This window comes from Sylvia atricapilla, chromosome 3, assembly GCF_009819655.1.
Source record: "Sylvia atricapilla isolate bSylAtr1 chromosome 3, bSylAtr1.pri, whole genome shotgun sequence".
Taxonomy (NCBI): Eukaryota; Metazoa; Chordata; class Aves; order Passeriformes; family Sylviidae; genus Sylvia; species Sylvia atricapilla.
This window is the reverse complement of record NC_089142.1, coordinates 69,342,531-69,369,559: the sequence shown is the minus strand read 5'-3', so window position 1 is coordinate 69,369,559 and position 27,029 is coordinate 69,342,531. Positions and strand designations below refer to the sequence as shown.

Below are 27,029 nucleotides of genomic sequence, written 5' to 3'. Positions count from 1 at the left end.
CCGGGCGAGTGTCAGGTACTTGCTTCCTGTAGAAAATAGAACATTACTTAACTAATTTAAAATCCAGAAAAATTTCCATAGGAAAAAATTAGCAGTAAACTGTTCAGGGGCTGGTAGATTTCTTTGTTTCTTAGGGATGGTAAAGATTTGTGCAGAGACATCAGCAAAGAGCAGCTTTCTGAGCTGTTCCCTGCCAATTGCTGACAAAGGCAGTCCTAATGAATCATTCTGAATTGTGATCATGTGCTACCAGCCCACAGTGAGCTGCCAAAGAGGAAGTGCAGCTTGTTTTCTTTCATTTTCTTGATTCCTATGCTGTAGGAAGATGAAAGGAGAAGGAGGAGGAGGCAACAGCGGCAGCCAAACTTAAGTAATTCTGACGATTCCCGATATCAAATGGAGGCCCCTGAGTGGGACCCACTGAAAAATGACACCCTTCCGCCGACCCTGACGCCAGCTGTCCCTCCGTATGTGAAGCTGGGCCTGACCATTGTATATACTGTTTTTTATTCACTGCTTTTTGTGTTCATCTACGTCCAGCTCTGGCTGGTCCTTCACTACAGGCACAAGAGGTTCAGTTACCAAACTGTCTTTCTATTTCTGTGCCTGTTTTGGGCCTCTCTTAGGACAGTGCTCTTTTCATTTTACTTCAAAGACTTTGTCACAGCAAATTCTCTCAGTCCCTTCATCTTCTGGCTTCTATATTGCTTCCCAGTCTGCCTCCAGTTTTTCACTCTGACCCTGATGAATCTTTACTTCACACAGGTAAGCAAGAGATATTTAGTTGATTAAATCTAGCTGAATGGTAAAGCCTTATTATGTGAGCATATGAGAAAAATGTAATTTACAAATGTACCTTGGCAATGCAAAAAGCAAATTTCAGTTGTTTATTTGGGTGCTGTAACTTGTGGTCTATATGCAAGTGATCCATGTTACAATGAGACCAGAGCCTGAAATGATCACTGTGAGAAAATCACTTAACATGTCTACTGTCTATAAAAATAATTAAAGGTTGGAGAAAAAATGTATAGGAGGGCTTGGAATTTGGACACTCAAAATGTCATTCTATTATTATGCTTTATTATTGTTATTAGACTTTAAAAACCTCTTGGCTTACTAGGCTTGATCTCTGTGTGCAGTCAGAATTGTAATGTCTGATTTTGCCAGGAACAAACCCCCGGTCCCAATTTTTTTGTAAGTTGGCTAACGTCTCTGAGTGAGATTTCTATTATGTGTATAACAATTGAAACTGTTGATGGAGTCCTACTGTGGGCCCAAATTCCTGTAACAATCTGTATTACAAACAGCTTTGACTCTGTTCAGTAAGCGCTAAGTGCTGTTCACAGATACACCCTCTATTTCAAGGACTCTGATATAAAGGTAAATTAGCTGTATAGTGGAGCACAGGGAATAGTATCCCCATTTCAGAAAGAGATCTTTAGAGTGTATCTGTGCCCTAGATATCTAAGAAGTCAGATGAGTTAAGCTGCACAGGGCTCCAGGTTGCTGCAGCTAGAACTGCTTGAAAATATTTATGGTGAGCATGGGTATCTTGTACTTGGCTGAAGGATGGGATATTGGCGTGATGAGACAAAGAAAGGCTGCTGGACTTGCCTGAGATCTCACAGGAAACTTGCAGGAGGGCAGAGACTGGATTCTTTCTCTCCTCAAGCCCAGTGTAGTGCCTGGAGCAGGATGCCAAGCCTGCACTTATTGGCCCTGATCAAAGTCGCACTTTTCCCAGTGCGAAAGCAGTTGGTCAGGAGAGCATCAGCCAGCCCTGGAGCACATCACGCAGTGCTCAGGATGCTTTGGATGTTGCCGTTTGCCCCACCTGGAACAAGCTTGGTGCCTAGGGCTGGTGCTTCTGTAGTCTCCTTGGTGTTTAACAGTGCTCTGTAGTGGTGGCAGGCTTTATCAATTCTGAACAGCCTGGCTGGAGACTTCAAGCTGCATGCAAGGGCTGCTATCCCAGAGCTGGAAAAGCAGCAGTGGTAAGCATGACAGCTGTAAGAAGATCACTGGAGTTGTAGAGCATATTAAATACTTAGAACCATATACCCAGTTTTGAGCTTAGGTTTGCTTTCATGGATTCAGTGTCTGAAACGCCTGCTAACTCAGCCTGCTCCAGTCCCTGGTACTTGAGATATATTATGGGATTACAGGAACCTTTCATCTGCATACTACTCCAATCCAGCTCAGGCATGTGGTGACCTATGCTTTATCCCATAGCTATTGTGAGAGTCATTTGATAACTGTGGAGCTTCCCAGGCCCAAATGTCCATCAGCACTCAGTCCATCTCATCATAGTGCTGGGACTAAGTCACAGCCTTAGGTCAGACTCTTCCCTCAGACACACATGTAGGGCTGCTGTGAAAGTCTGGAGGCAGAATGCAGCATGCTGGCTTTTGGCCAAGAGAAGCCTGGGCTGGAGCAAGCATGGGGGGGCACAGCAGTCTGTGCAGTAGAGTGTCAGCACTCAGGAGGCTTAGTGCTGCAGGTCACATTCCTTTTGTCTAAGGAAGGTCTGAAAGGACAGCACACAGTATGCACACATATGTCCTTTTCACTTATTTTTAGCATTGTTGTCTGATAGCGTTCAGGAAGTACAAGTCAGTGGTTGGAAAAAGAAAAAATGTTAAGGCTCTTGGTTCTGCCTTTGAGACAGCATTCCTGCTTTGTCATCCTGAGTCCTCATGATCTTCATCTGAGCCCCTCTGAAAAAGAGTAGAATAATTACCTGTCTTGAAGAGCTGCTGTGGGGCTTTTGAAACAATATTTGCAAGGGACTTTCAGAGTTTGTGATGTGCGTCATAGTCTTTAAATATCTTGGGCCACTGTAGGCAGACATAAGATTAGTACTGTTGTTTGCTCTAGAGCTAGTTTCTGTCAGTGAAATTTAATCTCAAATGCCTCCCCAGCTGAAACAAAGGTTTAAGAAATACAAGCACAGCCATTCTATGAATATATGACAGAATAAGTACATTTATTTTTAATTCACTGTTATTAATTCTTTACTTCTAACCATTAAAAGGTGGTTTGGCTTGAAATTCAGCATCTTGTATTTAATGTACATCTAGCTTTCCACAGTAGGCAAGCAAGAACTAGTGTGAAAGGGGTGGAGAGAGAAAATTTTGTTTTCAGTAATGGCTTAAAACTTCACAGACCTGTTTAGAAGCAACTTTTATCCTTTTATTCTCTAGAAGATGAGCAAGAAGGGTCTGCAGCTGTGTCTTATTGCATGAAACTCCTGCTAATTCACAGGTGCTTATCTGGAGGGAAAGATACTGTATAGTATCAGTACAGAGAAGTGTAAGAGATCCCATGGCTCTCTGGAATCCATAGGTTTTTATCATCTGCTGTAAAGCACCCACCATTCCTAAATGTGGCACTGCCAGGAAAACTTTTAAACGTAGATGTGAGAAGAAAACAACTGATTCAAAAAATATTGCAAATCCTCTTGGCCAAACAAAAAACTCATTTGGCAAGTGCCTGAGGGCGTTTTTCGAATAACAGGCACCTTTGAACTTGATGGAAAGTTAGCCACAACTATTCTCTTTTTTAATAGGTATCCCAAAGCCATAGGGAATTTCAGCTGTGTTTTATGTGTAGCAAGACAAATAAGCCCTGATGACATCAGCACAGCAAAGTTTTGTTCCCAGACTTGAGCATCAGCAGTTGCAGGAGAAGAACCTCTAGTGTGTTGGGGCAGGTTGCTAAAGCAGGGTAACTATGAGCAGAAGGGAAATTAGAATCAAAATAGTTTTGACTCAAAAGGGAATTTTTGTGTTAAGAGCCAAGTTCAGGGTCCTTTGATACAGTTGTAATGCCCTACTTAGGACAAGTAGAAAGGGTGCTGCATATAAGGCTCATAGAATAGTAATTCCTCTGAGAGATCCCATACTGGATGTAGAAAATTAATGATTTCTCATGGAATAGGTATATGTATTTGAATTTATGAATCCTGTGTCTGTATTCATTCCCTTATAAAGAAAAATAATAGCGTGATCTGCCCTCTCTGGAGGGTAGGACCTCTGCCTGCTTGGAAATCATTAAAACAAATCTCAAATGAGGATGAGATCAGTGGCACTTCTGTAAAACAGTAACACAACACCAGCAAGTAACTGCACTGTACCAAGACAGTGAAGCTCGCTGATCCTGATCCACCAGATAGGTAGCCAAAGCGCATTTCCACCTCCAGAGACCAAAAATCCCATAGAGATATTTGCCTCACACATGCAGCTTCCAAGGATTTATTTTTTGCTTAATAATCTTTCCACTTTAAAAGGAAAGAAGTGGAGGATCCCACAGTGAGGGATCCCAGGATAATGGGAAAATGAGGATTTCAGGATTTGAGTACTATTTTATTTATGTCCTGCTTTCTCAAATCTGCCCTGTCCCGGACAAGGGGACACTGACATGAGTCCCCAGGCTTTACAGTTAGTGCTGTGGGTAAAAGAGTAAAGAGGCTCTGGGAAAAAAACATAAGTTGCCTTTTCCAGTGGATGGGAGGGGTGGTCAGAGAAGTCTTGCTTCACTTTGTCCTGTTTGCTCAGGCTTTGCATTTCCCTGGGGAACAGAAAACAAATGAAGCAGGAGAGAGGCTCTGATGGAGGGTTACAGACTCAAAGAACAAGGTCAGGGTCAAAGACCGTGAGCTATAAATTTCACTGAAAATCCCAGGCCTCCCTTGCAGCCAGGCACAGAAAACTTGGGTAGGCTCTAGGTTTTGTCATCAGGTTGGGAACTTCTGCAGGATTAAGGGAAAGTAGTGCAGTGCTAAAGAGCTGTGAGACAGCATGGGTGGAGAAGGCTGGTAGGCAGATTTTACCTCTCCCTCTTCCTCCCTAACCATCTTCCCTTTTCTTTGGCATCTAAATTGAGAAGCTTACCCTGCCTCCCAGGCAGTGCTGATAAAATCAGGGACTTTCAAATGAAGGGAAGTTGTACAGAGTAAAACAGTTCAGAGAGGAGCTGGCCATGCCTGGCAGGGTGGGGTCAAACCAGCACAAGGCTTTCAGAAGGTTTTCATGTATTTCAGTGGAACCAGAGTAAATGTTAGCTCTGGGAGGAGAATTAAGAAAATTTCCCATTCTCTAGTTAGTGAGGGATAGCATTTTAAAAGTTCAGACCAGTGAGAGAACAGAGAGGGCTTTTTATTTTGGAGATTATTTTTTAGCAGAAATTACTAAATCCTATATTATAAATCTTATTATTAATTAAAAACAAGTTTTAGATTTATATAGAACTACACAGGAGTTTAACTACATATGGTAAAGCATCAGCAAATATGTTTGCTGTAAAAGGTTGCCCTTAGTATTGTATCTACAAAAGACAAATTGCAATTGCAGTTTGGCTAGCTGTCCGTATCTGACATGAAGGATGGGGTCATTTGATTTAGAAAATAATTTGATAAGAAATCTACTCTTGAAAGTTTATTGTGGCTGTCAATCAATCATCCCTGTCCTTTTAGGATGAAATTATTTTTACCAATTCATGGAAGACTGAGTATAGCAGTGAGTCATGTTGCTTATGTCTGTAGGCCTTATATACTGTGTAGAATCTATAGACTAGAGGGAAAACTTGCCTATTTTGGAAAATTTTGGAAAATCTGAACCAAATAAAAGAATGAACATGGAAGAAAGAGAAAAAGAGGAAGGTGAGCCTGTGACTGAAAGATATACAGTAGAAGAAAGGTAAACGTGCTGCTGATGAAATTGTGGCATATTTTCAGGTTTCAGAGGGAAGTTTGCAGGGAGTGTGATAGAGGAAGAGAGGGGCTGTAGTGAAAGGAACTGGGAAGGCAAGGTGCATGCTATGTTTCATATAGGGGTTTTGAGGTAAGAAGTGATGAATAAAGCTAAACTTCACTCCTGTGCAGAGGACCAGCTTGAGACATATGCAAGCATTTGCCACATATCTGAGGCTTTTTGGTAGGCTGAGCTGTGACTCCTGTAAAAGTGAATTGATCAGCTAGCACTGGAGGTACAGCAGGGGTTTGTGTCAGTCATCACATCAGTTCACTAAATCAGAGCATGGACACGAAAATTGCTCCAGGGAGGTTTTATTTTTCTTTTGCTTTGGGAATATCTGTCTTGGCTTTGGCAGCTATTTCACTGATACTTACAGACTCAAAGTGGCTCCTGATTAGCTGGAACCCCCATGAGCTAAAACAGCCTGGCCCTGTCTGCCTGCTCTGCTGCCCAGCAGCTCTCCAGAGCTCTCTGCAGGCAAGCTGCTGATGGGTCCCATGCCATCCCCACTCCTGGGGCCTGGTAAAATGTCTCTAAGGTCAGCTGTTTACCTCAGCTCCTGCAATGGGAATTTTCTCTGGCTGTATAAAGAGATTTTTGGAGTCCTTTCGAACTGCTGCAGTTTTATATGCCAGACATATACCTCAAGGGAGTGGAGGAGGGGGTGTGAGAATTTCATTTGAGGTTTCCAACCCTTTGGCAGAAACAGAGAGCCAAAACAGGATATTTCGTCTTCAAAGAGCAAGCAGAAGGGGAAATACTTTTAAGACTAAAAAGTAACCCTTTTGACATAAGAAAATTAGCAAGGACTTTCACTGTGTTTTCCATGTTCATCTTGGGCATCTCTGAAAGATCTTTTCAAAGGAGCCTGCTCTCTGTTTGCTGTTTAGTCTATTCTTAGGAATAGACTGGTTTGCTCTGGTTTGCTGGAAGACTTACATAGATGACTCAGATATTGACTGGAAGCTTTCTCAATGCTGCTGCAAGGAGGGGCCATTGAGCAACCAGCCTCTTGAGCTAAATGCTAAAAGCAAAAAGCTGCACCCACACATGTAAGGTATATTGAGATCAGCTTCTGACATCCTTACTCCCACTGAACACCCCTTTATTCTGTGACAATCCCATTGCTTCCAGCAGGGCTACCCATGAACTTAGGCCTCATCAGTGGTAAATCAAAGGTGGCAGAATCTGGCTGCCTGTGCTCCTGCCTAGCAATGAATTGGTAAGAATTCTCCATGCCTTGAAGTGTAGATTTCATTATATATATATATATATATATATATATATATATATATAAGTACAGTGTTTATTTTCTTTCTTAATGGTCATTTTGCTCTGAAAATTTCAGAACCTCTGTCACCTGGGACAGGTTTACCAAATGCAGAATCATAGTAACAGCTCTTTTGGTGATCTTGAATATCTTGAATCTTGAGATCCTGTTGGATCTGCAGCAGGAGCATTGCATTTGGTTTTACCTAAGTTATCCGTGGAGATTTTGCTGGGCAGTGGTCTTGGGTTGGTTTATGTGACAGGACTTTGTGACTTAAGAGGGATGAGGAGATAATTTTTGGGAACCACTGGAGATGGTATTTAGGAACTTGATATTTGCTAGGTTTTGTGAAACCAGAACAACTTTTTGCCCACTGGAAATTGCTTTCCTTGTGAAGTTCTTTGCAGAGGCTCTGAACTGTTCTGTTAAATGCAGCTCCTGAAAGGTGTCAAAATTAATGATACAATGTGTATAAGTGCGGCTCACGATAGGTGAGGACTGTGGAATGGTCCTAGAGACAAGGATTACCTGTTTAGTTTCATTGAGGTCAGGAATCTGCTTCCTCCCTCCCTTCCAAAATAGGCAGGGTAGGCAATAATTCTTGTCCAAAAAATATCTGGGAAGCATTTGGAACCTCATCCCTTCTCTGAAAGTGACAGCTACTCTATGCACAGCAGAAGTGCAGAACATTTGCAACATTTCCCTTGTACCTTTCCTTTCAAAAGCAAGTAAATAAAACAACCTAAAACTTCTTCCTGAACTGCTGTGAGATTTCATGATCCAGGAATTTGGAGAATGAATCACAAAACTCTTCAATAAGAGATGCTATCAGAGATGTTACCTATTTGAAAACAGTATTAATGGTTGCAGAATATTTTTAAGGATTTTTTTCCCTCAAGTTTTCAATTTTATTCTCAGTTTGCTGAAAAACTCAGTGTTCTCTGCTGCTTCAGCTATTGCTAAGCAGGCTGATGCATCACAAAAATAATTTCCATGTCAAGGCAGCTGCTTATGGTGAATAGGAGTTAAATGACAGGAGCTCTGGAACAAGCTGAGCCTGATTTTCTCCAGATCTATGTCTCATGATTGACTCTCAGTTGTTCCCATAACTGGGGAATTTCTTACAATATTTTGCTATGCAAACTCTCTCCTATTGGGTGATGGGTAGAATCATCATGTAGGTTTCTCCTCACAGAGGACATACATTAGATACATTTATATATTCCAGCTGGTAGAGGGGTCCGCCGCTTGGGACCCAGAGAGCCACAACCGCCCTCAAAAGATGTCTCGCTAAAAACAGCTTCTTGGGGGGTCAGGGCACTCCTCAGCTGGCAGAGGGGCTTCTCAGCAGGAGGGCAGAGCAGTGATTTTTCAGCTCAGTGATTTCAGCTTTCAGTGATTTCAGCTCAGTGCTCTCAGCTCCTGCCCTTGTGAGTTAGCCCCTCTTTTAGCCGGTCGTGGTGAGAGAGAGAGAGGTCTCGTATGGAATTTCCGCAGGTGATACTTTATTGCAAAGGTACCAGCGAAAGGGGTCCAGGGACGAGGTACCTCTGCCAACCAGAGGAAACCCAGGGGTTTTTATGGGACACCAGGCTGGGAGGAAAAGAGTACAAAACCAATCAATTGTAACAGATCTACATAAGATCCCGAGGGGGCTTGTGGGTCTCCGGACAGGTCGCCGTGACTAGAAAGTTTGTCTTTTGTCTTAGGGGCTCTGGGTGAAGTTGCGAAATTCTTGCTTAACTCCTCAGCTTAACTCCCTCCAGGGCAAAGCAGCTGGGGCTCCGCCTACCCCCACATTTATAGCGGTTTTTTTTTCTTGCTTTGAATCATTGATTTTTAGAAGGGTGATAAAGGATCACATCTTTGATGCTTCAAGCATTTTCCCATCAGTTTTCTGAAGTATTTTAAGATTAGTAAAGGCCAGATGAAGAGATTGACAGGCAGACATGTCTACAGTCACATTGTGATCATTTAAGTCCTGTTTCCTTGGGAAAACATAATAATCATAGCAAATATTATGCAAACATTACTAAAGGGCATGCAAAAATCGAGGTAAATGGATAAGATAGCATAACTTGAGAAGAAAATGATTGGGAAGCAACCCAGAATAAGTCATACATTCTGCAGTTTTTATAATACTAGTAACCAGTGTGCTTTGTTGTTGGTTTAAATGAACATTTGTAAACTAAGTTTGTTTGGAAACTATGTTAGCTTATATAAAAGTGGTGATACTTTCAAGTATTTTTTTTTAATAAATAAGATAAAAAATATGGTAATATATTTTTGTATCATTTCTGATGGTGGTTAAACAACAATGGCTGATGGCACCTAGCTACATTACAGAAAACTTGTCAGTTTTTTATCTTTTCTGGTACAGCAAGCTAACTGCTGGGCCTGAGCTATCTCTCTGTAAAAGCACATATTGTTGTACAGTGAAGAGACAGTCAGCAGAAGCCAAATAGTACCTCTGAAAAAAATAATAAGTTTGGCTCTCAATGGCATCTTTTTGGCAATGTAACATGAATGTAAAAGCATGTATCTAATTTCAGGCCAGGGTACTATGGTGCTATGGTGGGTACTGTGGTACTGTGATGGGGTCTTCATTGGGTCTGGTGTGAGCTGGTCTGTGTGAGAGATGTGTACTGCCAGGTCATGTAAGAGCCTATAATAATTTCCCTCTATGATTGTGTTGGCATTGATCCTTTTGTTAGTACTGGTATGTGGAGACCCTCATGCCATTAAAGGAATTTCCAACTGCCCTTTCCTGGAAAAGTGAAGATTTTAAGATATCTTAGATGAAAAAAGGCTTCCCCCCTCCATGGATCCTTCCAGACATTGTGCAATGTTCTCCCTGGGTTTTGCAAGCCCATCACCCACCCCATGGCAACCCCTTTCCCTGTTTCCGCATTGGCTGTGGGGCTTGGTGTCCTGTTCCTCTCTTTCCTATGGTTACTTGCCCCCTACGATGCCCCTTGTAGCACCCACAAACCTGAGACCCTATATAATTAAGAAAGACCACACGTTCACCCTCTTTGTCTCTGGATTCACCTTCAGTACACTGGAATAAACACTTGCTGGAAATTGATCTGGGGCTGGGAGCCTTCTGCCTCTTTGCTGAGCTAGCCTGGTAACGTGTGTGGTTGTGTGAGCTTGACTTCTGCCTGAATTCTTAAGCAGTTTCTCTACTGAGAGACTGACTGGGATTTAGAAAGGCTGTAGCTGCACTCCCAAAGGACACACTGTTACACTGGTATAAAGGACCTTATTCCTAAACCAAAGTGAAATTGATAGTGTAGACAAGTTCAAAACAATTTGTATACAAGTGCATCTGATAACCTGCTGAGTGGTTCTAGTACTTTGGTTAGAGCTTGCCTGCCATGGCTAAGCAATACATGCAAACCTGTTATGTAATGAAACCTGTCATGACATATCTTGTGGCCTGTGAGACAGAATAGCTGTGACTCACAGTGTCTTTCTTTGCTGACATGTATACTATGTTTGATGCAATATTTTTTTTTTGTTTTGCAGGTGATTTTCAAAGCAAAGTCAAAATATTCCCCTGAGCTACTGAAATACAGGTAAGAAATATGCAAACATTCAATGTGGTTAAGAGGAGCAGCCGTGCTGTTTGAGGAACATCTTTTCTAATTTGTGGCGCCCGTATTTCATTTATTCATATTTGTATACCAGTGTTTTATGATGATGGTTCTGAAGCCACCTTCTTCCTATCACCTTTAGGAGATCTGTCCTTTCCCAACACCAGGATAATTTTTTAGACAGTCCCATTTCAAAGGCAAATATTTCAAATGCAAGCAGAAAACACCCACCCTGGGGATTTGTTTACTGGTTCCTAACATTTGTATTACTAGGTACATTCAGATCCAGTGCTGAGAAAGCAGAGTGATGTTTTGGTTTTTTTGACAGGAATGAGTGGGAGTGGGTATGTTTTAACCTGTGAGGTCAGTGGTAATAGAAGTCTTAAAAGTTCTGGAAAGATGACAGACAAGTTATGAAAGGAAAGAGCTAGGGAGGATGGATTCAATTTTGTGATGTGTTTGGGAGCTTATTCATAACCTATAGAGTTGAGGTTATGGTAGATTTGCGTTTAGGTGGAGATATTAATTTGGCATCTTGTTGTGGAGGAGAAAATGTCAGGATGTACTTGAAAGAACCCCAAAGGGCAGTAATGTCCAGAAAGCTCAGAAAGAGCTCAATAAATAAATGTTTTTTGTGGCAGTGCTTAAAAGCCTCAGTTGGGCAATGCTGTTTAGAAGGAGGGAACAGAGAGACAGGTTGTCTCCATTCTAAAGAAAGAATTTACAATATGAATTCAGGATAGAAAAACAGAATAATTTTGAACTGCAATCTGCCTTGTTACTTGCTGACTGTTGAGAGAACATAGAACTGTGTCAACAGGGCAAATATCACTGTCCTTGCTCTAGAAATTTGTTATCCTACTGGGTTTTCATACAGCTTGTAGGGCAATCTGTACCAAGTGCTTTGGGAACCTTGTTTGGTATAAGGGCAGTACAGTGAGAGCAGGCTTGAGGTGAGGAGGGCATGGGAAATGCAGGGTGTGATGGCTGACTCAGGAATGTGGTCTCCAGGCTGAACTGCATCTTTGGACCCCCGTTTTGCACTCTGGTTCCTGTGGGCAGAAAATCCAGGGGAATGGGCAGGCAGACAAGCAGAGCACACCCCAGGATACCCCCAGGGCAGATGTGCCTGCCCCTCATGCGGCACATAGGCAAGAGAGACAAAGAGGATGGCTTTGCACAGAGCCAGGTCAGGGTGCTGGAGACAGTCTGTGGACAGGTTTCTGCAGGGCTTTAGGGGTGAGAGCTGGAGGCTCTTAACCTCATCTCTTACTGATGCTTGTGGCAAGGCTTTACTCCTGAACACTGCTTGAAAATGTCTTTCTTGAAGCACAGGGAGCTCATGATATTTAGTCAATGCCTATGAAGTGACTACATTATCAACCTGCACGTAGCTCTTGGAGTATTTGTGCTCCTAAACACAATGTACTGTGGCTACAATTACTCATGCACAGACTACTCTCCTCATCACAGCTCCACATCTGCCCTGAGTCTTCCCTACTGGATTTCTAATACAAGTCACTCCTGGATCTGGCCTAGCTTTTTCGTTCTTGTTCAGCTTTGTTGATAAGGGTTTTCAGTTGTATTTTGTTTTAACATCTAGATCTCAGCATGAGTGCAGTTAGTTTGTCTAAAAGAGCTGTATTAATAAAGCTGACCTCGTTTCCTATCTTACACAGGGCAATTAAAATGATGTAATATGTGCACACCCACAGATTAATTAACTGTAACAAGCTAGTGAAAGAACACAGACATACATGGCTTGTGTTGGAAAGGACCTTTAAAGATCATCTAGTCCAACCCATGTGCCATGAGCAGGGATCATTAGATTTCATTAGATCAGGTTGCTCAAATCCTGAGGGAGAGATGAATGATGGAAAGATGCAAGGACTATAGACAGGTCTGGAATATGCACTTACTGAATCTGATTTTTCTTCATTACTGAATCACTTTCTGATTTTTTTCCCCCATTTTCTTTAGTAAGTGTCAGACCTTATTGCCTAGTATTGCCATTTTTGCAGTGTTGCCAGTGATGACAACATAAATGGGGCTACTGAGAGGTAGGACTGCTGTCTGTGTACTGGCACAGGTCTCAGAAATCAGAATCATGTCCAATAAAAAAAAAAAAAAAAAAAAAAAAAAAAACAAACAAACAAAAAAAACCAACCCCACAAAAAACCCCCAACAAACAAACAAACAAAAAACCAAACCAAAACAAAAAACCCCAAAAAACAAAACAAAACCCCAAAAAACCCAAACAAACAAAAAACACCCCAAAACCAACCAAACAACAACAACATAAAAACCAAACAAAAAACCCCACCAAAAATAAAAATTGATAAAATCCTTTTGGGGGTCCAGAAACTTAAGCAAACTTTATTCAGAACAGCCTTCACAATATTAGTAAAAGACCCCAAGGTGAAGCCTGTGCCAGCCCAATTTCATATTCAATCAGTCCTTCTGCCTGTCTCCTTTGACTTGGGAATTTCTTACTGTCACCACATTTGTATGAGGCTTGCTGTGCTATGTGTGCATATCTTGTTACACACAAGCCTCAGACACTGCATACAAAATACAGTAGTTTCAAACAAATTTTTTGTTAAATAAGGCAAATCTCACTGCATTTATCTGAAGTTTTATTTTCAGCTCAGAGAAAAACTTATGGGTGCATTCAGCCTGACACTGAAAGAACAGAACAGCCTGGCATGTGTCTTCCTCAGCCAAACCAGATTACACACGGCTCCTTTAAAGACTAGCCCCAAAGTGGGGATTAGGCACAATAAGCCTTTGAACTTTCACTTGGGCTTTCACTGGTGCAATCCGGAAGCACCTCTCCTGCCCTGCTTTTCTGTTTTCTGTAAAACTCCATACACTTCTTCATGCCTTGTAGGTGCCCTTGTAGTTGAATTGTGAAGATACTTTCTGCCTTTAATCTGCTGAGACCCTAAAACTTCCCCAAGAGAGACAGCCTGCATCTCTATCAGTGCTTTTCCATAAATTCAGCAACCATGCTTCTATTGCACTGCAAATCAGGCAGCTTTTCCTCCGCCACATCATGTTAATGAGGGGGCTGGAAGATCATTGTGTGAGGAGCTGCACAACTGACTGGCCGCGACAGCTCATCCCGACACATATGGAACTGTGTGGGCATGAGAGTGTGACAGCGCCTTTTTTTTTATTTCTTGCTAAAGTCTGCAAAGGAGGAGCCTGGCCTGGAAGCCTCTCAGCCTTGCTGGTTGCAAGCCAGCTTGATGCTGCATGCCAGCATGCAGGCTGTGCTGCAGCAGAAGGTCCTTCTGGCTAAGGTGAGCAAGAGGAAGGCATTTGCTTACTGTCCCACAAGACAAATGCAAGAGTGTGCTTTTCCTCACAAGCCCCCACAAAGGGACTAGAGATGGGAGTTTGGGAGGAGAAGGAAAGGAGGACATGTGACCACTCTTTAAAAATTTCTGAGGTACTAATAAAAGCTTTAAATGTACCACCATTACAGAGGAAACCTGTGTGAGAGAGGAGCTTCAGGAGTGCAACGCTTCCAGCATTAGGCTGTGAGTTTTAAAGGAACTGCCTCCAGCTGCTTATCCTAAAAACAGAGCCCAGCCCTGGAAAGTTAAGAATGAGCACAATCTTCCTGTTGAGAGGGAATTTCCATGCCTGGCAAGGAAAAGACAGCATCCTTGCTCACTGCCAGATATAGCTGGAAAGAAAGGCATTGATTCACAAGCTTTTAGGCTTTCAGTTCTCCCTATAACACAGTTAAAATATCTCAAATGTATATCTCCTTCTTTCCTGCCCTCTGAAAAGAAGCCAGCTGTGCTTCAGCTTTGTAGCTGCATTGACACTAACCCAAAAGAATATGAATGTGTGAAAGGAAAAGATCTCCATTGTGTAAAGTATTGTTAAACAATCAGAACTAGAGTCCTCAGGGACAGTCTGTATGTTTGTTGTCAGACAAATTCAAAGTTCCCAACAGGCCAAAACCTCTTGTTCAGTGACTGCAGATTATGAATCTTATTGGTAATGGCCTGGGTCAGCAATGATAATGAACTAAGCAAATACCTGAAATGGAAACATGTTGGGGTTTTTTGGGTTGTTTTGGGGGGGTGGAGGGGGTGGGGGTGGGAAACGGGGTTGGGGTGTTTTGTTTGTTTGTTTGTGGGGTTTTTTGGTGTGGGGTTTTTTGGTTTTTTTTTTTGGTTTTGGTATTGTGTTGTTTTTTTGTTTGTTTGTTGTTTTTTTAATGGAAAGCCTCACAGGTTTGTGTAGGCATAAGGAGAAATTAGAAGCAGTAATTAAAAAAATGCATACCACATAATACCTTGATTACATGGTATGCTTGTATTGTAGGTATCAGTGCTGGTTAAATTGGAAAAGAACCAGATGGCTAAAAACAGTCCAACTCCTGAGCTTTTGTCTGTCACATTTTGCTTCCGGGTCTGCTTCTGTGGTTGTGAAAACACACCTTTTTTCTTGCCTAGATGGCACAATGCCAATGCAGAATCAATATATATAGTTTAATTTCTTGACATTTCTTTCAAGAAATTTACCGTGACTAAACTGTTCAGGAAAAGAGACAGAGATGGAAGCTGGGGAACCAGTAACTTGGAGATTTTTCTTGCCGTTAGACACTTCCCTAATTTGATATCTGATGGTAACATTAACAGTCAGTGATGTTTTATATGGCAGTGGTGGTATAGTAAAACCAGGGTCAAAACCAGTCCATTCCAGGCAACTCAGCCTTTGGAAAGGTTTCTTCTGAGAGTGAGTAGGCAGAGGGTTTGTGCTGTGTATGAAGTGCATGATCTAAAAAGGCACCTGCTTTTTTAAAGTAGTTTTCGCGAACTGTGCTGTTGTATTTCTGCTGCAGTCTTCCATGTTTTGCTGCTTGATATTATTTACTTGCAGCTTGTTGTGTAACTGTACAAACAGGTTTGAAATGAGCTAAGTTAATCTCTCCAGCAATCTGGAGCACTTTGATTTTGGCTCAGGCAGCTAGTTACTCTGTCAGCTGTGACAGCCCAACACAGGCAGATTTCATTTCTCAGAGTACAACTTCCATCTCATGATTGACACCTGCTGAACAATGTTGCTAAAACTGTTTTCTTCTTACTCTCCCAGGTTGCCCCTCTACCTGGCTTCTCTTTTCATAAGTCTCCTCTTCCTCTTGGTGAATTTAACATGTGCAGTATTGGTGAGGACACAGAATTCAGAGAGAAAAATCATTGTCTCTGTCCGGGTGGCAATTAATGACACATTGTTTGTGCTGTGCGCTGTTTCACTCTCCATCTGCCTGTATAAGATCTCCAAGATGTCTTTAGCCAACATTTACTTGGAGTCCAAGGTAAGGTACATTTTCAGTTCTTTTCAAGTACCTTTGGAGATGCAAGGGCAGTGCAAGGCAAAGCCACAAAGCCTGAGAACTGAAGGCCTTAAACTTCACAGCTTGCACTTGGCTGGCCATCGTGTTCAGTACATGAATTAAATACTAAATGGTAGCAAGGGAGCTTTTGGTTAAAACCAGTGGTCACAAATACGCATTTTTCAGGCAGATTTTGCATATCTTTCTGGCTGGAGTTTCTCACAGCTCTTTTTCAAGCAGACACTGCTTTCTCTGGGTCCCTTGCCTGGAGACCATTTCAGCAACATTTTAAAAACATAAAAGTAGCCTATGCTTAAATATCCTTCAGCTTGTCCAATCATTGATTAAGTTAACTGTTTAAGGTAGCAGCATGCTGAAGATAAGCCAGACAGAGAAATATGAATCTCCCTTTTTACATTTGCATATTCTTATATATATTCCTATAGATAATGAGAATGTGTTTTAAAAGTCATATCATAACTTAGTCAGCTGGGAAAAGGGTTAAAAAGTGTCTCCAAGTAGTCTACAGGATGTTCTTTAAAGAAATATTTTTAGGTTTATATCTTTGGACGCATTCAGTGGTCAAGGAGCTGGATGGCATTGCATAAGCAATCAGTGAACTGAAAATCAGTGATAATGTTTTGTATCTATAAATAATGAAGCAAGGCTTTCAGAAGTCCTTGCATTTACAAAAGGCAGTTAAATTTAAATTATCTGTTTAACCAATAGCACATTGCTCTTGCCACAACAAATCCTTTAAAAAAATCTAACATTCAGCTGCTATTTAGAAAAACCTTATCATAGAATTCCTCTCTACATTTACTTAATCAGATGAAATAAGTGCATTTCCTGTTTAATCAAATCTGGTCGTGCTGCTCGACAACTAAAAGTTCAGGGCTGAATAGAAGATTTAAAAACACAGCTCAGTTTTGTTTCTTTCAAGCCTGTCATTTGCTGACCAAAGGGCACTGGCAATGGATTATTTTTATTAGTAAGATAAGTTTTTCTTGTACTGCAAATCACAGGAGCATAAATCTCTGTAACAAAGCAGTGTTAACTTAAAGGAGGCTTTGGTTCTGGTTTTGTTTGGTTTTGGTTTTGATGTGTTTTCTCCTCCTGCAAGAAACCCAACCTTCTTTACTCCGAAGTATTTCACAAAACCCGAAGAATCTCTAACATTACTGCAGACAGGAAAGAACACAACACTCAGCTGATGAAAGTTTAAATGTGGAAATGAGAGTTAAAGAGCGCTTTGCTCCTCCTTTCTGCTGACCTGAACTGGGAGTTCCTCTGAGGCCTTCCAGCAGTTTGACTGCACATACTTTACGGATACAGATGACTGAAACTAGCAGTCAATGAAACATCCTGGTTTTATCTGCTCCTGTTATGCCAAAAATTATCTAGAGAACAAAAATCCGTTCTCTGCAGTGGTATGACAAATAGTGTTGGAGATAATGCATGCTCTGTGGTGCATGTAGGTAGGCATAAGTACTGGCAGCCTTTTATTTGCATCTCCTATTTGCTGGCATGTATCTTCCAACCACATGTGAAAACACATTCATCTCCACGCCCTGGCCTGGGGAACCATCCTGGTGCTCTGTGCCAGGACTCTGCCAGCACCAAGGACATGCACAGCCCAGTACCTAGGTGCTGACTTGGGCCAGTTCTGGCCAAGTGCGTAATGTGGTGGGACACACTGCCAGTTTGGGGCTCCCCTTCTTTGCTGGGGCCTGTGACTGAAAAATGATTCCTCAGGGTTTACTTTCACTGCTGCCCTCTTGCTTCACTGGCCCCCTAAGTGTATTTGACTAGAAGCAAAACCAGGACACTTTTTATCCCCTTAATTGTATTTGGTGGGATGGAAGTTTGTTAAATCTCTACACATTTAACTATTAACTGTTAAAGAATGACAGCTATGTAGGGAAACCTATACAGGAAAATACCCCGTTCTGCTCTTTGCTTCTGCTATCTGCAATCTGTAAATGCCACGGAGCTGGGGTATGGTATATGCCAGTCAGCAGCTTCTCTCTGCTCTCTCCCTCGGTTTCCATGGCAGCACAACTGAGTGCTTGTTAGTATCGAAGGAGAACAGAGAAGTGTCTAGCAAACGTTTCCTCTTTAAAGCATTTCCTGCTTGCTGGTATTGCCACAGCTTTCCCTACTGTCTGCTATGGATCTGGCTTCAATTCCTGAGTAGCTGCAGTCTCTTGGCTCACTCCTGACATGACTGCAGGTTATGGACCCAGTGAATGGTGGTGTTCCCAGGCTGTTATAAGCCGGAATTCAGACACATTGACTGCACTGGGTGTTTTTTGGAGCCTGGCTGTTCACTGAACCAATGTAATTTTGCTGGGAAGACAGGCTTGTTTTCTGCAAGCCTTTTTTAAATACTCCCTGAGCTCCTCTTAACTCATACTCACTGGGGAGGGCAGACTGAGGAGCTGGGTCAATAAAGCTGCAAGGTCAATAGCCAACAGCGTGGGCGAGCAGCACTGGAGCCCTAGTTATCTCCTGAAGTCCAGGAATTTAGGACATGGTGGCTTGGTGACTTCCCCTGATACTTGCTTGGCCCTTCTGCTTTGTCTGCTCTGCCAGCCACGGTGCTTTGAACCTCTGCCCCTCAGCTATAAACGTGGCAGGAGAATGTGTGAGCAGAGGGAATAGGATGCAGACTTTCCAGTCTCCTGCACTGGTTTAAAAGGTCCCATGGCAGGGAGGAGCAACTTCTCTCTTGTCCTCTCTCTGTCATATAGATGAAAGGAACCCATCCTCCTGGTGTGGTTCTCTGCCAGGAGAGGGAGAGGGCAGGGCTAGAGAAGCAGATGACTGCAAGGCAACTTACCTCTAAATGCATATAGCTCTTTAACCCATTTTTCCTCCTTTGGCTGTGCAAAGCACTATTCCAGAACCAACTACAAAGAATTTACTCTAAGTTTCTATCAAAATCATCCCATTTTTGTACACCTCCCTGCCTCTCTGATCAGACTCACACAGATCCCTGCAGTCATGGACCCTGGATTCCTTCCTTCCATCCTTCCTGCTACAACTCCTGTGCTGGTGTATCAGCCCCTGAGAGTGACCCTGCTCACTTGACATAGTGGTCAGGCACTTACTCCCTCTCACTGGATCAGGCTCTTTCTAGGGCTTAGGAACCGCTGCAATTTCACACTCGCAATCCCATTCCTCCTCTTGTGCCCAAGCTGCTACTCAGACTGCCCTGCCATGGTCACTCTGCCCATAGGCTATGCTTCCACTTAGTCTCCTCTGTGTTGACATTAGCTAAGGCAGGATGTTCTGTTCCTGTCTGTGCTGTGTTTAACTGCTGACTGTTATGACCTGCTCTGTACTTATGAAATGGGTGCAGAGCAAGCAATTGTAAAAAGATGCAAGGTTGCATCATGCTAGCCAGCATCTGATACAGGATGCTCTGTAGCTAATGCAGACCTGAAGGCTGAGTTCTGTCACTCCATCTCATACGAAGTGTGGGTATGTTACCTGTTTTCACTGCTCTGAAAATAGCACTTGTTCAATAAAATGTAAAAATTAGTCACAGCCTATCTTGGTGAGGGCTGGAACTGCTGCCATTGCCTGGAAACCACTGTGCTGATAAGTTACAGGAATTTACACAGAATAGGATATATTGGCCAGAGAAGTAAAGAGAAAAAGTCAATTGCATGAGACAGAGTAGCATGACAATTCTCAAAGTCCATGCCAAGCAAAGTTGCTCTCAACTTCCTTTATGAATAATAACCTGTGCTTAAATCTTTTCCAGGGCTCTTCTGTCTGTCAGGTGACAAGTATAGGAGTGACTGTTATACTGCTTTATACCTCACGAGCCTGTTACAACTTGTTCATCTTATCGTTTTCCCAAACCAAGAAAGTCAACTCTTTTGATTATGATTGGTACAACGTGTCAGATCAGGCAAGTATGAAAATATTGGCTAATGAGAAAACCTCATTCTCTATCTGATGACTGACTTCTTACATGTTATCACATAATAGAGGAATAAATATATTCAAACCCTTTTTTTTTTTTTTTTAATTCAATGCACTAAGATTGTTTTGCTCCAGGAATACAAATTTCTGATAATTTTGGCATAAGAATAAAAACTCCAGTTCTGTACTAAAAGAAAAAAAAAGTAACCAGAAGACAAATAATTTTTAAAAATCAATCTTTTATTTACCTTGATTTTGTTGTCAAAAGAAAGAACACCTTTTATTAAAAGAGACAGATTTTGTCCATTATTAAGAATGTACTGTACTTAGAGAAGCAAACAAAGGTACTTGATTCCACTGAAATGCTCAGTTCTAAGACATCATAACACCTGCCATTGTTATCCAAGGCAGTGGGGTTATTTACTTTAATTCTGGCATTAGCATGATGATTTCTGTAGTTTGAGGATAAGGCTGCAACTCTTCTCAACCTTTAATTGCAAGTGACAATTTACATTGAAAACTAACAGCAATAAAAACACTAAAGGAAATAGCAGGGGATTTTTTGTTGAATTTTAATGAATTTCAACATCTAGCTCCTTTGTCTGCTTTGAAGAATGTATTTAGGTCCCAATATTTTTCCAGCTCTTCCAAGGCTAGGCAAAATGGGAGGCCTGGGTCTGGATCATGAGTATCTTTTGTTTGGCCTCAAAATCCCATGTCTCCCCTACAATCAGCAAACACTTGCAGACCCAAAGCAAAGGGACCCAAAGTGCTCCCAGCTACGCAAGGACCTTGTATTGCCAGGGTGGCCAAGCAAACCTGCAGCCATTAACAAGTTTCTATTGAGCAATAGGTAAATCTCTAATTAAGAAGTAGGTAAAGAGTAGGATAGGATTGCCCTGAGGACCTTGTTATGAGTTAGTTGAGTAGGGTCTGTCAAGGGACCTCTAATCAACCCCACTGCAGTGCAGAGAAGAGGACTGCAGGTGTTGCCAGTGGAATTAGAGCGCATAGGAAGAAGGGCATTAGGCTCTGACATGTCTCCTGAATCAAGCATTTTGCTTCTTGTTAAGCTCTGAGGAGTTGTTGCTGCTCCTGCTGGCCTCTTGCAGGGGGCAATTCTTGCTCTGACTCCTGCAGTCTGGAATAATGGGGGCTGGTATGGCCAGGCTACTTGGTCCTGTTTGCCCTCTGGAGGCGGGGGTTGTTCACTGGGAGCTCACTGGAATGCTCTTTTGCCCTTGAGTTGCTACTATGCTTTTTGAACATCTAGTCTGGCTTGTGACATCAGGATTGCATGGATCTTGGGGTAAGTTATTTGAACCATATGTAAAGGGCATGGAACTGAGGAGTGGGTACTCAATTTGGTACCAGAATCAAAAGTCACTTTTAAAATTACAGCCCAATAAATTACTGTAGTATTGCCTCAGGTAACTGGTCTGAAACACCCTTTTTTCTTCTGTACAAAGCACATGAAAGGACACGATTTACCCTCTGTAGCTATGGGCAGTGATGAGGATCTAGAAAGAAGATCACAGCTAGTGCTGCAGTGACAGCAGGGTTATTCAGCCTTAGAATGTGCACCAATTTGAACAGATCCAAGCCTTTCCTTTTTAAAAGCAATGCCCTTGACCATTGATTGTTCCTTTACAGTTATTCCCAGCAGGAAAAGGACTGGAAAACTAGTTTCTCATTACCTGAATTTGATCACTTCATCAAGTGATTGCTTGCCAGGCTTTTAAGCTGGGAAGACCCCTGCATTAAACTGATATTTCTGAAGGAAAGACAGCAGGAGGAGAAAAGGGAAATCATGTACCCAAGACAGCATATTGATTTTTTAGTATGCCTTTAATCATTAGCCAGGTTAGTCTGGCTCTACTGAATGGAATTTCTGGCATTGCCTCCTGCACCTTTAAATGAGCTGGCATCTAAATTTTAAAACACTTCATTCTTTTACTTTTCAACAGGCAGATCTGAAATGTCAGCTGGGAGATGCAGGATACATAGTGTTTGGAGTGATCCTTTTCATCTGGGAGCTCTTGCCTACTTCCTTGGTTGTGTATTTCTTCCGTGTCCGAAACCCTACAAAAGATCTCGTAAGTGTAATTTGTTAGTGTATTTGCTGGTGTAATGTCCAGGCAGGTCAGAAGGGCTCTTTTGCCTCTTTACATTCTGACTTCTCTTTCTCAATGTGTCCTCAGCAGAATAAAAGCAACCAAAACTTCCCACTTCTTTATAATACTCCTTTTGAAAGAAACCTGTCAGGTTTATCCAGAAGGAAGGCCAAGTGTATCTCAGGCAGTTTATCTTAAAAATCAGGAACTTTCTTAAGGGTAGGGACAACTTCCCTTTGAGATAATACAGCACTTTATTGGAATCAGTGGAAAAGGAGTTTGTTATCCAAACTTGGCATCTTTCATCACATAGCAGTGAAAATGGTTGTGTGCCAACTGTTCAACAGGGTTATGAAATAATAGATTAAATTTTTTCAGCCCTGTACCCATTGATTTTTTTTCCAAGTCAGAGATCATAATAAGCACTTGCTGATTTGTTGGCTATTTCAGAAGACCAGAGATTAAGGTGTAAGGATAATTCCCAGTAAATGTCCTTAATATCTAGGTAGTTAGTAGATGGATAAGCATTTTTAATAGCTGTAGACAATGTCTCCAGGTTAGCTGGTTGACAGGCACACAGGAAATATCAGCTCTCATTAGGATTACTGAGATAATGTCTCTGTTTCTGTAGGCCAAATGAAACCATAGCTAATATTACTCAAAAGGAATGTGAATGGTAAATACACAAGTAAGAGAAGCAAATAATAGAATAACTTTCTAGACAAGGTGATAGGTTTTATCCTTATAGGCACATTTCAGAGACAGTGATAAAGCCAAGATGAACAAGGAATAATACCTGACGTTGCACAAAGAAACTCCATGGATCCTGGTGCCCATGACCAAAAATATCTCAGCCTCACTCCTGCTTAGGAGTCAATCAGGATGACTGCAGAGAGAAGAAATGTTTTTAAGTACAGACCAGAGGTCCTACTCTTCTAAAAAACGACCACAGAGATATCATTTCATTTCAAGTGGGCTTAGTAAGCCTAGACCTGATGGCCCAGTTTGGATAGTGTGGAGGAGATTCACAGAGAATGAAAATAATCACTCATTTCAAAAAGCTGATCCTATGAAGAAGGCTTGGAATTCTAATGAAACAAGACCTCAAATGGAGTCAAACAGGCAGTATTCTCCCACAAGAGCATTGCAGTAACGTGTAACATATTTTTGCATTGTCTTTTGCAGAAAGCCTTAAATCTCCATAAAGACACAGTTCAGAAGAGGCAATCAGTGATATCACTTTTTTTATGGATAGCTTTTTTAGGGTAAACACTATCTGTCGCATGGTTTAGGTCATATATAGATTTTGTTTCTCACATAGGACAAATATTTAGAGGAAGACAAGAAATAAGTAGAACTGAACAAAAAATGAAGAATTATAGCAAGAGAAAACTGAACTTCAGCGTGAAGTTGCCACAAGAGGGAGACCAAGGGCCGCAGGATTTTAGGCTACTGGATTCACTAGGCTGCTACTTGGGCAGAAAGCATGGGGTTAAAGCAAACCCTCCTTTAGTTAAAAAAAAAATCGTAACAACAAATCTGATTAGGTAAAACCCAAAAAATATTCTTTAATATAAACAATCCTGAGAAATAGTTCTTTGCTTTCATGGTTTATTTGGACTTCAGAAACAAAAACTTTGTAGCCTTTGAGTACAGGCGTCCTGCACTGCTGAAATATGAAACTCCGTTCCACAAGTGATTATAGCCTGGAATGAGCTGTCTATTGGCTCTGGTGCTGACACAGGGTTACAGCAGTATGTGGCCGTTTGCCTTACCATACCTTAAAACCAGACAAATGTTGGAAATGGGGGCATGACAGAGATGCACTTAATCTTCATTTCATCTTTGTCAAAGTTCTTTAACACATAAAATAAAGGGGGAGGTCAAACTGCTCTCCTTTTTAATGTCAGAGAAAAGACGTCATACTGGCTTATTTACAGGCACAGAGAACCCCTCTTCCCTTGGGATGGGAGCAGTGGATCAGTGGTTGAGACTCAGCAGGTTCTTAGATGTCTCTGTGCTGTTTCTGGAATCTAACTGTTTTCTTGCATCTTGTATGTTTTCTGTTTTGATTCACAGGGAAATAAAATTAAAATGCTTTGTAAACAAAGGAGTTATATGTACACTCCTTTCCCTGTTTTGTCAACGGACCTGACATCAGGATTTGACCCTCACAGCACTATAGAGTACATACTGAAATTGCTTGGTGAGGGCCTAGGGGACTTTTCAGATGTGGGTTCAGCAAGCAGGATGCCAAGCTTCAATATGATCAGTTCCTGTGGTAGTGGGGAGAAGGCATGAGGAGGGAGTGTTAGCAATGTGGGAGGAAAAAATCAAATCTCTTTAGATGTTTCATATGTTTCCTTCAGCTCCTCAGCTGCTTCCTACTGCTCACTTCAAGCCAGCTGGCTAAAAGCATGAAGGGTCCTGCATGGACAGGAATTCAGCACAAAGGTTGAATACAGACTGGAGGGTGGTTTCAGAAAAAGGTCAGGTGTTAGCTAAGAAATAAGGATAAATAAAAGCTGTTCAGAACAATATCACTATGCTGATATTGTAAATGCAAAATTATTCCTGTTGTCTTCGGCAAATGCAAAATTACTTGTTTTATTCTGGAAACTGTGAGGTCAGTTGGCAGAACTCCTAGAAGAAGTTAGGCACCAAGCAATTGATAAACAGTTATTTGATATCTGCTGCAGATACTGACTGAGATTTCCCTTCCCTCAGGCCAGTGCAGGAATGGTCCCAAGCCACGGCTTCAGTCCCAGATCTTATTTCTTTGACAACCCCCGCAGATACGACAGTGATGATGATCTAGCCTGGAATATTGCACCACAGGGGGCGCAGGCCAGGTGAGATACAAGAGTGAACCGCTGGCCTCCCAAAACAGAAACTGGAGGAGGAGGAACTCTGACACACCACAGAAGAGAGATTAAATTGTCTAGCTGCAATTGCTACATAAATCCCAGCAGGGTGAGGGGGAGCAAAAGGGGAAGCTGAAGTGGAAAGGCAGCACTGAGTGACTGTGGGGATGCAAGGCCCTGTAGATGCTATAAAGACATAAGAAGGAAAATTGTTACATAATTTAAGGATTGTACCCAGTGTATCACTCGTTAAAAAACTCAGGCCAGAACTTTGTTTCATCATCTATTTCTTCCAAGAGTGGCTTCAGAAGTGCCATTTACTCATTCAAGTGTGAGAATAAGACTGCTTAGAAAAGCAGCTATGTCCCTGCTCAGGTAGAGCAGGGAAAAGCTGGACAGCACAGGCAGCAGCTTGTGATGGTTGTAGCGAGAAGCCTCTCAACTTAGGTTGCCCTGTAACATGGCTAAACATCTTGAGGGTGACCTGAAATGAAAGCAGCATCTGCTTTCCCCTGTGTTGAAGCTTAGAAAATCCACCAAACTGATGAAATCCCACACAATCCAGAACTGGCACAAGAATTCTGTCTTCTCTGCAGAGCTGTGAGGTTTAGGTAAGCATTCCTGTCTGTGAAGGAGCAGTTCACAGGAAAAATGGTAGCACCCAATTTAGAGAAGGAAAGGCACTGACAGAGTGGCCTCTATCCTGCCCTGAAAGGAGTCTCAGCCATGTTATCTCTTTGCTGTTCCTGTAGCTACACTATGATATGAATAGATTAATGTAACCACTCAAAATGCTGGCTAAGTTGCCAATCATAGTTACCTGAATGAGTGTCAAGAACTAGATCTGGATTATGTTGAGGCAGTGTAGTCACTGTCTGTGAGCCCAGACCATGGCTCAGTAAAATTGCATACTCACTCTTTACAGTTATCAGTCATCCTATTCCTGCATTAATTAGTTAAATAATGTGGGCTATTTTCACGTAGTAATAAGCCCACAGAGGATGCTGGAGGTGGTTTGAGCCAGCCCATCCCAGAGCCAGAGGCACATCCATACTGAGCCATCAGGGGACCAGCCACACTGGTAACACAAGCACAGCTCCCCGTGGAAACCAAAGAAGCCACATGCACACTGCCATGCTGCTCATGGGAGAAAAGGCAGCATGACAGAGCTGCAAACCATGTCCTGGTCTCTGGGACACAGACACGGGAGGTTGAGATCTCTGACACGCCCTTGCAATGCCAGGACTTGCAGGGATAAGCAGCACCACTTCTGGGATCTTCCAACACCTCCTGGAACAGCAAGTCAGAAAGGGGAGGGTCTTTAGTTAACCAAGAGAATCAGGAAATAGATAATGAACACTTTGGCCAAAATAATTGACAGATCAGAAAAATAAATAGCTGCCTGGGGGTGGGGGGGTTTATTTTTGCACTTCAGCATGAGAACTACCTCTACATGATTGCATTTCCCCCATGTTCTCTAACCAGGTGTCTACAGAACCAATCAGCCTGTCACTAATTCTTCTATTTTCTTTCTAAGTTTCTCTCCAGACTACTATGACTGGAGCCATCAGAACAACAGCTTCATGGCTTACATAGGATCCCTCCAACAAGATCCAGCACTGGACACAGACAGGCCAAGCCCTATTTAACTCCAATCAACTACAGCATCCTAGGACATTCCAATATTAAAACCAATGTTCCGAAAAACAAAGCTTAGCAACTTTTCTTCACCTTTTGGTTTTTAGAAATTTTCCTATGCACACATAAATGAAGAACCTTGCCATGAGCTTTTCATAGTTCATAGAAGGAGAAGTATAAGCTAATGATTTAAACTTTGAAGACTGTTCCAATTAATACCTTGTTCTAAGCCATGGGATTTTGGCTTTGAATAGAGTTATTAGAAGGTATAATTTAATCATTTTTATGCTCATTTTAAAAGAGCAAATTTCATGAAGTGAAATGGCATAATTATTTTCTAAGTATCTTTATTTTTACACTGTGTATAGTTAGAAATACATGATTATGATCAATATACTGTAAACACGTGAATAGATTTTTCAAATGCATGAGAGTTGCAATTTTTACATGCACATATAAGCCTGTAAGAAAAAAATATCAATCCAATTAAATACTGTAT

The 27,029-nt window shown here is 41.9% G+C and overlaps 1 protein-coding gene across 1 annotated transcript; it reads left to right on the top strand.

Annotated features, from left to right (window-relative positions):
• Positions 1–299: 299 nt before the first annotated feature.
• GPR137B (G protein-coupled receptor 137B) lies at positions 300–26,603 on the top strand. The gene is made up of 7 exons (XM_066315687.1): positions 300–765; positions 10,555–10,604; positions 15,738–15,960; positions 19,751–19,904; positions 21,886–22,010; positions 24,756–24,880; positions 26,430–26,603. Exons 1-7 carry the CDS (start codon positions 397–399, stop codon positions 26,539–26,541), a joined length of 1,158 nt encoding a protein of 385 aa, XP_066171784.1. The 5' UTR covers positions 300–396; the 3' UTR covers positions 26,542–26,603.
• The last annotated feature ends 426 nt before the right edge of the window (positions 26,604–27,029 follow it).